The 15,129-nt window shown below is 43.6% G+C and overlaps 1 protein-coding gene across 1 annotated transcript; it reads right to left on the bottom strand.

Moving 5' to 3' along the window:
• Window positions 1-908: 908 nt before the first annotated feature.
• On the bottom strand, window positions 909-14,779 carry LOC308407112 (uncharacterized protein). Its single transcript, XM_080898562.1, has 9 exons — window positions 14,039-14,779; window positions 11,676-11,900; window positions 10,858-11,016; window positions 5,752-5,823; window positions 4,562-5,662; window positions 4,334-4,453; window positions 2,807-2,856; window positions 1,530-2,694; window positions 909-1,332 (listed from the first exon to the last, which is right to left on the bottom strand). The coding sequence occupies exons 1-9, from the start codon at window positions 14,648-14,650 to the stop codon at window positions 1,177-1,179; spliced, it is 3,660 nt and encodes a 1,219-aa protein (XP_080754688.1). The 5' UTR covers window positions 14,651-14,779; the 3' UTR covers window positions 909-1,176.
• Between the last annotated feature and the right edge of the window lie 350 nt (window positions 14,780-15,129).

Here is a 15,129-nt window from a genome sequence, read left to right as displayed (position 1 = left end):
CTGTAGTATAATATATGTAGACTATGATAAAAATGTAAAGTGTATGTAAAATGTAAATGAGATTGGATGTTGGGCTGGCTGTGGCTCAAAGGTAAAGCAAGTCATCTACTACTTACTCTGCATGCCAAAGTAACCTTGGGCAATACACTTACCCTCAGAATGTTAGCTAGAAAGCACTAAAAACTGCTGCAGGAACATAATGTGTAGTGAAGCAATGTGAATTCCCAGAGGAAATAGGCAAGTAATCAAATTAGGTAAAACAAATTGACAGGATATGAAGAATTTCTTAGACAAATCGATTGGAGTTTAGCAGGGTTGTTTTTTGCACAGCAAGAAATGCATTTAAAAACTCAAATGCAGTTATTCTACCATTTGTTTTTTGCATTTTTTAAATCTTTCATGTGTGTTTTTGAGTATTTTGTGTCTGGTGGATTACGTCTGAACTCTTTTGGGACGTAGCCGACACTGCTGTGTATGTACTGTGGGTAACAGAGGATGAACACATGTTGTTAGCAGAAATGTGACCCCCGTGTGATTGCGCACCTCCTCCTCTGCCCTGTCCTTGACCACCACCATCATTGGCCGGCTGCCAGCTGAAGGAGGAAGTGTTGCAGCTGATCTGCTCCAGGAAAGCCAGACCTGCTGCCGCTAACACACATTTTTATTTTTAAGTTATCTTTGATGAGCTCAGTTCAGTTTTTTTTTAATGTGTCAATTAAAGAGAGAGGAACCGAGGTTGGGTCATGGTCCCGACAAGCGAGGAAATCTTATTATCATCTTAGCGGTTTTCTTTTTTGAGCATGTGACGTAACAACCAGCAGCCCTGCCCTGAAGGAGCCGGTTACTGCAGAGGCAACCAGTTTCTGAAGCTCAAATGAAACCAGGGTGAAATCAACACACGCACAAGATCACAATCAACTTGTTGTTTATTGAATATAACATAAAGTTATTATCTACAAAATACAGTAAAGATATTACAAAATTAATTATAAGCAAGTGAATTAAGGGTTAAGCCCATCTGTGAAAGAAGATGAGTGACTTTAATTGCACCAAAAGCTCTATGAGTTTTCTCAAAGCTCTCCTAAACATCCCACGAAAAGCTGAATTTACATTTTCGAGCCTACAAACTAAATTTGTCTGTGGTGTCAGTGTGAAAGCTGCCGTTTCCCATCATGTTCAGCTGCAGGTGGAGTCTGCAGCTGCTCTGACCGGAGGCGAGTACCTGGGCCTTTGGAGTTTGGTCGGGTTTGATGTTTGTTTCTGCGTGGAGTGAGACGGACGGGCGAAGCAGAAGGTGAGCGTGCTGCTGGAGCTACACTCGTAGCTCCTCTCCTGGTCAAACGGAGAGAAGAAACGTATTGACTTGGACCTGCTGGTCTTATATTCTGTCATTAATATGTTGTTATGATGGGGCAGAGGATGCTAATATCAAGCATGGTCTGTGTTTTGTATAATGAGATGAATGTATGAGGAACTGGTGGGAGCCCTGTCTGTATTTATATAATATAATTTGTATAATTTCCACTCACCTCTGCTGTGACGGTGCTCAGGCCATTTTTGACACCCTGGTTCAGGCTGCTTCCCTTCTCCTCCTTCTGGACTTTGGTGGCCTCCTCTCTCTGCTTCATGAACCTCTGGTTAACGATCCTGGTCACGCTGTCGTTCCTGTTGAGCGGGGCGGCGGGAGGCCTCGTTGGAACGCGTTCCAGGTTCCTCGTGCTACTTTTAGCTTTCTGCCCTGACCCCGGCACTGGTTTGTCTGCCCGCCCGCTCACCCTACGCAGGAACTCTGTCACCAAGCCGTACCGGTTGGCTCCGGTGGACTTGGCGGGCAGCTTGGCGTTGCTCAGGGAGCCGTGGCTCTGCCCAGCACCTGCTCGGGAGCTGGTTTGTCGAGTCCACGCGAGGCCGGACTGATTTTGATGTGCCAGGTTCCACAGAGATCGATCTCTAGAGGTAGATGCAGAGGAGGGGGAGCTCAGATTGGAGGGAGAGGGGAGAGACTGTCTTCGGTACAGTTTAGGTGAGGAGGTGGAGTGTCTGGACCTCTCCCCTCGGCCTGTTATGCCCTCCAGTGAGGCAGAGATGTGGTGAGAGCGGGCAGAGACCAGAGGGGAGTTCAGGGCCCGAGAAGGACTGCTTCTCGTGGTGCTCAACCCTTGAGTCGCATCTGTCTGCTGACCAACACTCACCATCTGTGGTTTCATATGGGTCTGAGTACCGGAGCAGGACACATCCACCCATCCCCGGCCTGCTAATCTTTCTCTCTTTTCCTGTGGGCTGTCTTGACGCTTCTGCCTCCAGCCGGCTGTCATTTCCTTCATGTCATCGCTCAGATTGGCAGATGAGCCCAGACAGAGCTGTGAGAAGGAGGTTGGCGGCGTGCACCAGGGAGAGGGCGTGTCCACGGATCCTCTGTCTGGGCTTTGCTTCAGCTGAGCCAGCTGGACTCTGCGGGCTGACGGGGGGCTGTAGTAGATGCGGACGGTAGACTTCTCTGGAGCAGTATGGCTTCTGTCCAAGGACATCTGCTCAAAGTCAAGATCAGGGAAGCTAAGCGGCATGATTAGATGGTCCCACGTCTTAACTGGGTCCTCTCGGTCAAGCTGGGCAGCCTCTTGGCTCAGATAGCACCAGTTCTTCCTCTGAGAGCTGCACGGAGGAAACTGCCGTCTGAGTCTTTTTCCTGTCGAGCTGCAGGTTCAGATTTTTTTGTAAAAAAACCACAAAGACACCAGGTGATGTATGAGTTACAACTTCAGTGAACTTATGAAAAACATATGACAGTTTGTGGAACAACACAGACCTGTCAGCTTCACGGTGTCGACCACATTGAAAAACACCCCCAACACGACGCTGAGCCAAGAGAGAAAGAAAATGTCACCAAACATTACGTCAGATACTTCAGAAACTAAAACCCAAGAAAAAAATGCACAAACTTGTTGTAAGCAATTTTATGTAGGGACTATTTCTCTTTAGTGTGTTCATCCGCCACTGCGTCACTGTACAGAACAAACAGAGCATCTGACACGATGATTAAAAGAGACAGAAATGTGAAATGGTGAAAGTTGCAGTGGTCCTGATCCTTCTACAAAATAGCCAATCACCACTGGGAGACAAAAGAACCAATCATGTTGTTTCACAGATGCTTGCACAGTTGAGGTTTACACAGTTTTAACCTTGTGCTGTCAGTCAGATTCTACTGTTCTATTGATGCTTGCATGGCTAACCGGATGTAAGGTGAACTTAACTTTACTTTTGTGGTTGGTGTTGATCATGTGGCCACTCTCATTATTAAAGCTATATTGTCATCTAATTGAATGTGGTGTAAGAGTGAAACTTGCAAGAAAAAAAAAGCTTTTTAAACCTTATTTTAGGGGGAAATAATATAAAATTATATAACATCTAAAAACCACTGCTCACAACAAGGGTCCTGGATATTTATGAGAAACCAGGCCATGATTTCTGCAAAGAAGTGTTGATGCTTTGTTTTGCCGCGATGTGAGCGTCAGTGCTCCAAAACTGGGCAGCTGACACAAAAAAATCTAAGCTGTCTCTTTTGGGTGAACTGTCGCTTTAAAGCCCATTGTCTGCAAAATCAATAATGTTTCCGTCGCTTCCCCTTATTTGCTCTTGATAATTTAACACTAACAATTACGTTAGGGTTTAATAATTAATATCACGCATCTATAGTTGTTTGGTATTTTGGCACGTCTGTGTTATTAACTAACCAAACCTTCAGAAACATTTGAATTTGCTGTTCATTATCTGGACAAAGCATTGTAAACTCATAACAGAGATAACCCCAGAGACATATAGGCTCCAATAAGTCTTCAATAAAGCCTAATAAAGCTGCTGGAGAGCCTGTAGAGTCTTTATTTTTTTCATCACTTCAAACTAAATGTTAAGTAAAAGAGTTAAGAGTAAAATAGGGATTACAGTCCAGTCAGTGGGTTAAGAAGGAAAAAAACTGTTGAAATAATAAATCTGATCCTAAATCATGCTGTGCATCGAAACTGCTTTTCTTTATTGAATAACAAAGGAGATGGAAATGATCATTCAGGAGAACTTGAAGGACTGCAGAGAATCGTTTGAGCGTTTTCGTGCTGCATGTTTGAAAATGCCTGTCCTGTTTGGCTGCAGCCCCCTTCAAAAGATTAGCCTAAATACTCTGGCATGAGTGTTTTCATGATGCCCGCTGAACCGACTGTCAGGCGGACACAAGGCCAGGGAGACAGATCATCGGCAGGACTTCCCGCTGTATCACGCAACCTCACACACAGCCTCACACACAGCGGGGCACACATGCCTGAGGCGTAAACACCATCCTTACCTCAGCTGGCTTGCCCGGCGTGGCCTTGGCCTTACTGTCACATTCAATCCGCTCATCCTGAAGCTCTGCAGCGAGGTCTTGCAACAATCCTTTCAGCACTGACATTGCTTTCTCTCTATCCTGAATAAAAAAGCCCAAATATATTTGAATATTCGACAGCTTTGCGTGTTTTTTTTAAGTGTCATAATGAGCATGAGCAGAGTTTATTTATGCCATCTTTCACTGTACCTGTTTTCCTTCTATGTCAGGTCCTTTGACTTGACACCACTGATGGAGGATCCAAAGAATCTGCAATGAAAGCTGCGTTCTTGGATCCCTGCACTTCTCACCGAGGCCCCATTGAACAGAAGGTGCTTTCCTCGTTTGTTTTTCTGTCTTCTTCGGCTCTCCACACTCCTGCTTACTCTCTGACTCCACGTCAGGATTTCCACAGAGGAAAGGGAAACTGTAGGAGTCCCAGACCTTCTTAACTGAGTTTAACTGTGTATCTTTGGCTGTTAGAAGCATCTCCACCCGCCCGATGAAAGCCAACAGCATCGCCTCTAAAAGTTCCAAAGCCTCATTCAGAGAAATCTTCTGTGCCTTTCCGTTACAGTCTATTGGCGAGGCGAACGTGCGCGAGGGAGACGAGCTGTGGCCATTTTTGGGTGATGTAATCAGGAGCTGTATGGCTGAACTCAAAATGCAGGCATGGTCTCTGAGAGCAAGCAGAGCTTCGTAGTCCTTCAAAGTCATCTCTTGGAGTTTTTTGTTGTCATCACTCTCTTGACTGTCTGAGGGATCCCACTCGCCTCCCACAGGACCCTCTCGAGTGATCATCCTTTCAGTCTCCTCATCGCCTTTTCTTTTCTCTGACCCTTCATCCTGACCCAGCTCGTACATCACGGGTCCCATTTTTATGCTTTTCTCCTTTCCATCTGTGTCCTTCATCGCAACACTCGCTGTCATATTTCCCTCCGAAACATCCCGATTCTCTTCATCTGGCTCTTCCCCTCCTCCTCCACCTCCAATTTTCTCCCTGAGGTCGCTCATTTCTGCTCGCAGACCACGGTTCTCCACCTCCAGTTCAACGATGCGCCGGCTCAGAAGTGTGGCCTCCTCTTCCACCAGTTTAAGATGAACTTTGACCTCCGCCTCCCTGGCGTGGGCATAGCTTTGCTTGCCTTCAGGTGATTGGGCGGCGTCCACGTCACCGTAGGCTGAGCGGTATTTGGCCAGCTCCTCGCGCATCACCTCACTCTCTGATACCAATTTGGTGAGCTTCTTGCACATGAGAGCTAATTCCTCTTTGGCAAAGTGGAGTTGGCACTTGAGATCGGCGCTGTCATCCTTTTGGCAAATCAAACAGCAGTGACGACAGTCATGATGACATGAAATAACTCACGGATGCAGCCATGTTTAGAAACAAATATACAAACCTCAATCTGCTGAGAGAGCCTCTTCTCTGCCCTGCTGGCCGTCGATCTGATGCTTTTCTTCTTCAAAGAGCTCTAAGAAATAAAAATAAGAGTTTGATCACACACACAAGACAAACAGTGATAGTTTACTAGGTTAAGATTTTCTGGAGCGAACTTCTTTGTATTTGTCCCAAAAAGTCGATTCTGTTCATCTGGACGTAGCTGTTTAGTGGGAGAAATGTTTCGTCCTTCATCCAAGTGACTTCTTCAGTCTGCAAAACTAAATGTCCTTACCTTGATGATTAAGAATGCATCGAGACGTCTTTGTGTTTATGTTTCTTTCTTTCTTTTGGTTTTTGGTTTTAACCACAACTGTGTGAAATTTAATAAACATATTAAAGAAAAAAACTTTTTCTACATTACATTGATGATGAACATTTCCAGCTCCATATTTTTGTCCTTTGACTCCAACAGTAGCTTTGCCTGATTTATAATTCATCTAACTGTATTAAATAAGAACTTGGCTACAGAACTACAGACTAAAACCATAAACTCATCAAGAAAGTTATCCAAAGAATCTTTTTTAATTTTTTTTAGATATTTCTACACAAAATTATTATTATTTTTATTAAAACCAGGGGAGTCACCTCCTGCTGGACATGAGAAAGAACGCAGGCCAACTTTCCTCTCATTGACTGATTTGAACAGCAGGTCAGTGGGGGTTGCAATAACTTCATTCAGTAACTTGAAGTAACAGTGTAACGGTGTTTCGCATGTCTCTCACATGATTTTTGGCCCCCTCTTCTTTACAAAGTCGCTTCAGTTCTTTGAGGTTTGCGGGGATTCACTTTTGCTCCGTTAACATTCAACAGCATTTCAGTCATGTTGAGGTCTGGACTCTGACTCGGCCATCGTAACCTTGATTCTTTTCTTCAGTCAGTGTGTTGTAGATGTGCTTCTGTGTTTTAGCTGTCGGACAGGTGGCCTCATGTTTGAGGAGTTCGTGGTCGATGGTGCACAGATCTAGTGACTGCAGAACAAGTTCACGTCATCGCTCCTCACCACTGTGCTGACAGCTGGTATGAGGTGTTTGTGCTGATCTGCTGTGTTTGGCTGTGAATTATGACCAAACATCTCCAAACTGGTCTCATTTGTCCAAAGCACATTGTTCCAGAAGTTTAAGCCATGCTGCTGTGTCATTTTTACAAAGAAGGTGATTTTTCCCAGCAACTCTCGGTACTTGTTCAGCCTTTTTCTGATTTTACTGTTACAAACTTGAACTTGACATACCAACTGAGGCCCGTAGAGTCTGTAGCTTCTAGGTTTTTTGTAGTTTCATGAGCGTTGCTCAGTCTGACCTTGGTTGTCCCAACAAATTCCCTCCAACTGCACGGCAAATTGGCAGAAATTTGCCTACAATACTTTGGCATTTTGTTAACATACCTGTAAGGTCCAGAACAGCAAACTATCAAAACCTCTGCTTTTATAGCGTGCTGATCATCAATCAATCACTTACATTTGATTAATAGCACCTGGCTCCTACTGTCCTTCTTAATTCCTATAGAACCAGTAAGGCTGTACTTAGTTTCTTGCTCTTTACATCACTGAAAACAAGGAAAAGACAAATCTGAAGTTTAATTTAAAAATATAAAGGCAGGTAAAGGAATAGTTCAACATTTGTTTCTGATGATTACATAAGAAAATTAATAACACACTAAAATTTGTTCAGTGAGAGGGTATAGCATGTTTATAGATTCTAAATTTACATGATGTTTGTGTAACATCAGTTTATGAGCTGGACACCACGACTTCCTGGAGACTTGCTAACCACAACAAGTTCATTCTTCTGTTATTTTCTGTGTAAATTAAACAAATTAGTTATAAAATGCTAATTAATAAGCTTTAAAAATGCTTGTAGAAGGATTTACAAACCTCTGCAGGCATGAAAGTCGTGCTGATCTTCTCGGCAAGAAAGCAAATAAGCATATTTCCCAAAATGTTTAGCTAATCCTTTAAGTAAGTATTCATCATGCTCTTGCACTACTTCTCAGAGATGCCTAAAAGGCGCTAAATGTGACATTTTCTCTCCTCCGAGTTCTTCCCGTCTCTACTTGAGTCAGTTTGTAGGTCTGAGTATGTCAGGAATGTAAGCTTCTGTCAGGCAGCATTGTCTTCCTCTTAAACACTCGACAGGATTTCACTGTGTTAATAATAGTCAGGCTAGAAGGAGCAAACACAGAGAGGGAGTTACACTTTTTGAATTCAAGGCCGGTGGGCATGGAGGCTCAATAGATTTGGGTTACTGTGACCGGAAATTTGTCGTTCCTAATAAGTAAAGATGGAATTAAATGGTAATATTTCTTTAACTGTAAAATTATTGTCTTTGTTTCAGCTTTTGTCCTCTTACTACAAGTCTATGCTCAGCTTGTGCAGCTACACATTTACGTTTAACTCAAACAGCCTCAAAAACATCGGGCAGCAGAGTGAATTTCTGGCATACTCACCCTCCTTCACAATATATCCATGCTGTGTTTTTTTGCTGGTTAGATTGGGTAATCTAAGTGGATTTCCCTGTTGGGATCAAAGGGACTAGCAGCTGTCTCAGATGAGTGGAGCAGACTGAGCTCGTGCCAAAGCACCGAATCCTGGATTAAACCGCACACGTGTCACTGGAGTGCACACTGGTGCTCAAAGGAGGCAGAAGAAAAGGTGGATGGGGTGTGGAGGCTGAAGTTTGATCAAAGCGTGCTGAGTGATGGCTGTAGGTCAGTATGTCTGTGCACCAACCAACACCCTCCTTTCTTGATGCCCTAATACACACTCATCCAGATTTATCCAAGCTTAATAAGAGCAGTAAGAAAAAGAAAGTGAGTCTATTTTTGTAATCTCTCTACTTTTTTTTTCTGCCCTGTCAGCCGACGATGTCAGCTGTGCCTGGAGTTCAGCATACCAGGCTGCTTCGCCCATCCCCGGCACCAGGCAGCTGCCGGCCGAGCCCTCCGCTCATATAAGTGATCTGCACTGGGATCGTGTGTCACCTGACATCAGGGTGACAGAGGGATGAGGGGGACAGCTGTCTGGATGGGTGCAGCTGTGCAGGGTAATGGAAAGGAGGATGCCTGACCCGAGCGATGAAAGTTTATGTTTCTCTCAAGGTTGACCTAAATACACACATCCCTTAAAGACACGCATTGAGGTGTATGAAGAACCCCCTTTTGCAATTATCAGCAGCTCTTGAGAGATTTTAAAGAAGTTTCTTTTTTAATTTAATCAATTCGATTAGATTTGTCATGTCTGATTGACAGATCTGTGCACTCGTTTCAATCTCATTTTCAGCTCCAGGTCATAATAATTTAGTTAACAGTCAAGTCTGTCCCAAGGTCAGTAATGAGACCATAAACAAGAGCTGTTTGTTACTATGTACGCCACCTAAGGCTTAAAATTCCCTCCACACCATCCATGAATTAAGGATCTAGTGTGAAAATTCAAAGCTTTTAAAGAGGATCTAGTTTTCCTTTCTTTTTTCTGTCATACATGCTGTTACAGTGTAACAGTATGAAACCAAGCATTTGGTTTCAAGAGGTCTCTTTTTATTTTTAGCTCTGTATGATGTCACTCAGAATGGATATCCTTAATATGGTCCCAGCCCCACAAAACAACTTTCTTCTGATTGGCTGCCCCTCAAAAACAGAAGGTTAGCCAATCAGAAGAAAGTTGTTTTATAAGGGGAGGAGCAGATAGAGACAGAGTAAGAACTGAGAGGCCCAGAATAAGATAATCATCATGTTAAACTTAATCAGCGTGCCTTCTATCATCAAATTCTGCACCGTGAACCTCAAACATCCGGTTGCAGTTGCAGCAGTCTAAGATGATCTCCTTCTCCCATCCACCTCCTCTACGGCTTCCTGGGGGACACCAAGGTGTTCCCAACCCAGCCGAGAGATGTAATGTCTGCAGCCTGATCCTTCGTCTACCCTGAGGCCTTCTTTCAGTACCACCTCACCAGTGAGCCCTGGTTGGAGGTCCAAACCACCTCAACTGGCTCCTTTTGGTGCAGATCTACTCTGAGGCCTGAATGGCTAAGCTCCTCCCTCTAGATTGATATATTTATTTGTCCACGTAGGGAAACTGGATTGTAGCGGAAATCACGTGACATTTTCATGCACACAGACACTTTCACTGCACCTTAGGATGTTTTTGTCAGTCAAAAAGGGCATCCAATGTGTTGCCAATATTTAGAAATGTAATGCATTCAGGAATAAAACCCTTTAGAGCTATTTCCTGTGAACAGAGGAGGGCAATATCACCCTGCAGATATCAATAGTTTAAAAGAGGAGGTAAGTGGAAGGCTCTCGTCATGTACAATAAGGCAGACTCAGCATTTCAGTTCCCAGCAGTTTATTGGTTGTTGTTACAGCCTTTCTACCAGAGCTTTTGTCTCTTGGAAATATTTTTAAACCAACAAATTGTGTAAAGGAGTCCCCCCCCCCCCTCCAACCCTGAGGGAAGCTCGTGGTCTGCTCATTTTCTCTGAAAGTAAAGTTCCTACTCTGACCTGCAGTGTTCTGCTGCCAAGAAAATCAACAATCCAAAAAACCCAAACAAGACAGAAGGGAAAATTCTGCTTCCAGCAGTTTTTCTGCTGTCAAACACAGACGAAAAGTCAATAAATAAATAAAAATTCTGCTTCAGTCTTTGGTTTTCCTAGAAGAGTATGTAATAAGTATGTCTTCTAACCCCCTAGAGAGTTGGTAGACAAAGTGCAGGGGGGTCTGTAAGACGCTGTAATGCTACATGGCTCTTCACCAGATGTCATTTCATGACCATGTAAGAGTGACTGGTCTAAAACCTCTGTGGCCTGAAGGTTTAGGGGACCAGGAACACTTATGAATGCTTTCCAAATATTTGGCATCATATGACTGTTAAAAGAAGATCTCAAAGGGTGAGTAAAAAGTGGTGCTAGCTGTTTCGAACACTTACACAGACATTGTCCAGGTCAGGACTTTTCCAAGGTGACAGTCTCTAAAAAAACTGCAGGACCTTTGTCTTTTGAGGTCTCCTTCAAACATTCTTTATTAAATTTAATTTTTTTTTTTTACCAAAGGGTCTTTGATGTAAAATGCTCACCTCTCTGGTTTTATCCAGCTCAGTCTGTAAGACCTGCTTGGCCACTTCCAGTTCCTGAGTCTTTTCACGCAGCACCTCGTTTTCCCACTCCAAGTGGGAGTTCTTCTTCTGCACCGCCTCTAGCTCGTTGTACAGGCGGAGTGACACGCTCTTTGCAACCTGCAGGTGAAGCACAAAGTAGGTTAAGACAGTAAAAGTGCTGCGAATGAAGTTTTTTTTTTTTTTGATTGTCTGTTTATTTGTTTTCTCGTGAGTGTTATTTTCTGAGTGAGTGAGTCTTTAGAGCAGTTGATTTGGTTAAAGCCGAGAAACTTTTACAAGAAAATTCTTGTGACGGGAACTGAGCCATGAGTCGATGGAGGGGGCGAAGGAGGGTGAGGCTGTAAGGAATCCAATAGTGCGCACACACACACATTGGCCTGGTTGACAGAAACAGAATCTGGTTGCCTCAGTTCAACGACGGTGATTCTGCTTACGATCACTCTGCTTTTATCGTTCAGTCCTCACGCAGAACAGCCGACCACACGCAGTAATTATGCTACAGAAATATAAACAGGATGCATGATGAAAACTTTTCAGTCTAATGACATTCTTGTGGTGCAGATGAACAGCAGGGAGTACTTTACAGCCATGACTCAGGGTTAAAGCCTGTATGAACAACACGATCAGCGTTTAGCGCGCCGTGATGAAAGTAGGTTTGTGGTTCTGCAGTAAAAGTTCACTTTGATGTTTTAGGTGAGTCAGTTTTCAGAGAAGGAGCTTAATTACAGTCTGTTGGTAGTGAGAGTTTGTGCAAAAAGACCACCCGACTTTCTGACCTTGATGTCGTGCTCCAGGCTCCGGACCAGCTCCCCGTCTACCTGTCCGGTCTGAGCCACTCGGATGCTGCGGCGCTCGGCCTTGCGGAGGCGATACTGCAGGATGCGACACGTCTTGTTGGCCTGCTCCAGCTGCAGCCGCAGCTCCTGCAGCTGGTAAATCTCCTCCTCCTGGAACATGTCGCGCATTTCCAGCATCTCACAGCGCAGCTCCTCCACCTCATCCTGGGACAGACGACACAGAAATAATTAAACCACGAGTCAAGGCATTTTCTCCTTTCTTTCTTCCCCTTTTCCCTTCTTATTTCATCCAGTCCTTTCCTTCTTCCTTGGCCCCTTCCTCCAAATTCTTCTCTTCCCTCCATCCTTCCTAACTCCCTTTGTTCCTTGTCTTTTGATTCTGCTTTCTTTCCTTACCCTTTTTTCTTTCCTTGTCCTGTTTGTGGTGCCCTTTTTTCTTCCTTCCTGCCCTTCCTTCCATCATTCCTTCCCTCCTTTCTTCCTTTGTTGATTTTTCCTTTCTTATCTATTCCATCCTTCCCTCTTCCATCACTTGTTCCTTCCTTCCCTCCTTTCCACTCTTTTCTTCCTTCCTTTCTTACTTTTTCCTTCCTCCCTCTTCTCTTGCTTCATCTTTCTCCCTTGAGTATTCCTTCCTTCCTTAACCCTTCCCTCATCCCATCCCTCCTACAGTACACCATGCTGAGATAAGCCAAGTTTTAGTTGTTTGGAAATCACCTCGTTAGTGGAAAAATACTATTTTATGTCTGCCAAACTGTTTCATCTTTAGCACAGATTTTTCATAGAATCAGCTAAATTATTTGGAACAAATGATGTGCTTGAGTGACAGGGTGCTAGTAACAAAGTGCCTAAATATACAGTTTAAAACAGGTTCTTTGCTATGTGGTCTGTAGACACAATACTGTTTCATCTCTTGAGTTAGGCATGTTTTTCTTGCTAGATCGATTCATAGGTTTGTGTTCTGTGGGTTAACATACAAAGATTAATTAATTAATTTAAAAAAAAAAAACTCTGAAAATGCTCAGGTACAAGAACTGGACTACAATTGAGAGAGAAAAGCAGCCAATGTCCAAAGAAAAACGTTACATGAATGTCTGGCTACTTAGAGGCAAAATATAAATAAATGAGGCTCCAGACTTTTGCACAACACTGTGAATATCAGAAAGTTATATTTTCCCATTTTCCCCGTTAACTTAAATCCAGGTGTTATGGTGGCATTAGAGACTGAAAACAACTAAGTGAAACATGGATTCACTCTTTACTCAGCTGGGATGCTACTCTGCTACATGTGCTGCAAGCAATGCTTCGAGTGTTATAAACAATAAGATCCTATCTACTGGACAAACTACGGGTTAATGCCATGTATAAATTACTTAAAAAATATTTTTGTACACATATTCATTAAAAAACATATTGGCTAATATTAGCCTAACTAACTGATTTATGACTTAAGCTCTAATTGTTATATTTTCCAGTTTGATGCCTAAATGGCCATTTTGTGCTTTGTACGTACCCTTCAAAGTGTCTGATCACTTTAATGACCACAGTTTGAATCTGCACTTACAAGGTGAAGTTATGTCACAGAAGTGAGCATCTAGGGCAGAAAGAGGGATTTGGGGCTATTTTTTGTACATGTTGTTTCCAGCATATTCTAAGTCATGAAACGTTTTCTCAGAAAGCTTGACTCACACTCAGAAAGTCTGAATATCTGGACATCAGCAGCTTCGATTATGACCTTTTTTTTTTTTTATCAAGGTACAGCTCTGAATAAGTGGATCATCCCTTTAAAGGTGAAAGTGGAAAACGGACATTGCCATTGGGCTTGTAGATGGACTTGCTCAGCAGTACTCCACTAACAAAACTCTGCAACCACCAATTTATAATCAAACCCCAGTTTCCAGATATATTCCTGCAAACTGGTGATCTGCTGCATCAAGTTACAGAGTAATTTCCTCAGTTGGACCAATAAAATGCCCTTGCAGTCAGGAGTTACTCATCTAATCACCAGCTCAGTCAGCAGTTACTCAGCTACTGTAAAAATCTGAGTAAGTGTGGGTTTGTTCCATAATTTATTTAGGTCAGTAGTGACTTTTGACTCTTGTATTAGAGCCACTTGCTCTGCGCTCACTAAAGAAGACTGGCCTGATCTAAACATTTGCAGAAAATCGGCTCTGGTGTTGAGCTGAGGGTCCTCCCACAGAAACTCACAGGCTCTCATAAACAAGCAAAACCTACATGCACGGAGTTTATACAGAAAGGTAGATGCTGCATTTCGTGAAAACCAAATTGAATTCGCTAATTGCATTAAGCTAATTTAATTAATCAAATTAGATCAAACTTACTTTCAAATACTCGTTCTCTGATCTCAGATCTTCCAATTCCCTGACGAGGTCTTCGGTTGTTTCCCCCATCATAAGATTCATAAACGCCCCCGAGGAGTTGAACAAACTAAAGCCCCCTGCGGCAGCCTCCGCCTGGAGAACGCAGATATCTCTCGCCGCTTTTGCGCACGGTTTGCCGTCGCCTGCGCCCTCGCTATCCGGGGTCACGTAAGCTTTGCCGTCTATCCAGCTTAAGTCAGAGTCGTGCTTGTTACCGTCCGACGGGCAGTCAGAGATTTCCGAGCTGCTGTCCGAGGAGGACAGTTTCCCCGACAGGCAGCCGGAGTCTTTGCTCAAATCCTCCGAAGCGTTGCTGGCGTCGGAGAGTTTCCTCTGTGCGCCGGGGCTCCTCTGGCACTCGGAGCTGACACCTGATGACACTTTCCCTGCTCTCTTTTCCTGCGGTCCCGCAGTTTTTACCTCCTTCACAGGGTCGCACTGACCCGTGAATTGTGCCTCCTTTGAATAGGAGCCATCATTGGAGGATGGATCCTTCTTCTCTTGGTGCGCCCTGGCTTGTTTCTGGCTGCGGAGTGCAGTCTTCAGGCTCTTATCGCCGTCTTTGTTCGTCATTTTCTCTTTAGCTTTTAAACAGAAAATCTAAGATGATCATTACAGTTTTAAACTAGTGTTAAAATATCAAAATTCACAGCTCACAGACTCTGAACACCCGACTAGCTGCTCTGCATCCTCAGCACTGAAACTTTGCCAAAGCGCACTCACAGAAGAAGTCACAGTGTCACGTTACCGCAGCTTAGAACGGACTTCCGGTCGTTTTCTCTGCTTTTTCTTTTTTTCTCCATTTATCTTGGTCAGAGTACATATTATGTTTATTCTACACACACTCTCCCAGAACATTCAACTGTGGCTACAAACCAGCATGAATTTGAAAACAAATCCGATATTAAAAATGTTGTGTAGGCCTAGGATTATAAATGATTAAGTTTATTTTGTAAATTTCCATACAAAAGATACAATTTTAAGTGTTTGTTACCTCGTGTTTTCATATTGCTATCATACTGTTATCATCCCATACGCCTGATGTAGAGAGG

The sequence above is a fragment of the Rhamphochromis sp. 'chilingali' genome (genome assembly GCF_963969265.1).
Source record: "Rhamphochromis sp. 'chilingali' genome assembly, chromosome: 12".
Taxonomy (NCBI): Eukaryota; Metazoa; Chordata; class Actinopteri; order Cichliformes; family Cichlidae; genus Rhamphochromis; species Rhamphochromis sp. 'chilingali'.
Note: the sequence above shows the minus strand (reverse complement) of the source record. Positions and strands in the feature narration are given on the sequence as shown.

Excerpts from the sequence above, each read along its gene's own strand:
- LOC308407112 (XM_080898562.1), bottom strand. The coding sequence starts at position 14,650 with ATGACGAACAAAGACGGCGATAAGAGCCTGAAGACTGCACTCCGCAGC. Across the intron at positions 5,663-5,751 it reads GGCTCTCTCAGCAGATTGAG|GATGACAGCGCCGATCTCAA; the intron begins GTTTGTATATTT and ends ATTTGCCAAAAG. Across the intron at positions 2,695-2,806 it reads CGACACCGTGAAGCTGACAG|CTCGACAGGAAAAAGACTCA; the intron begins GTCTGTGTTGTT and ends CTGAACCTGCAG.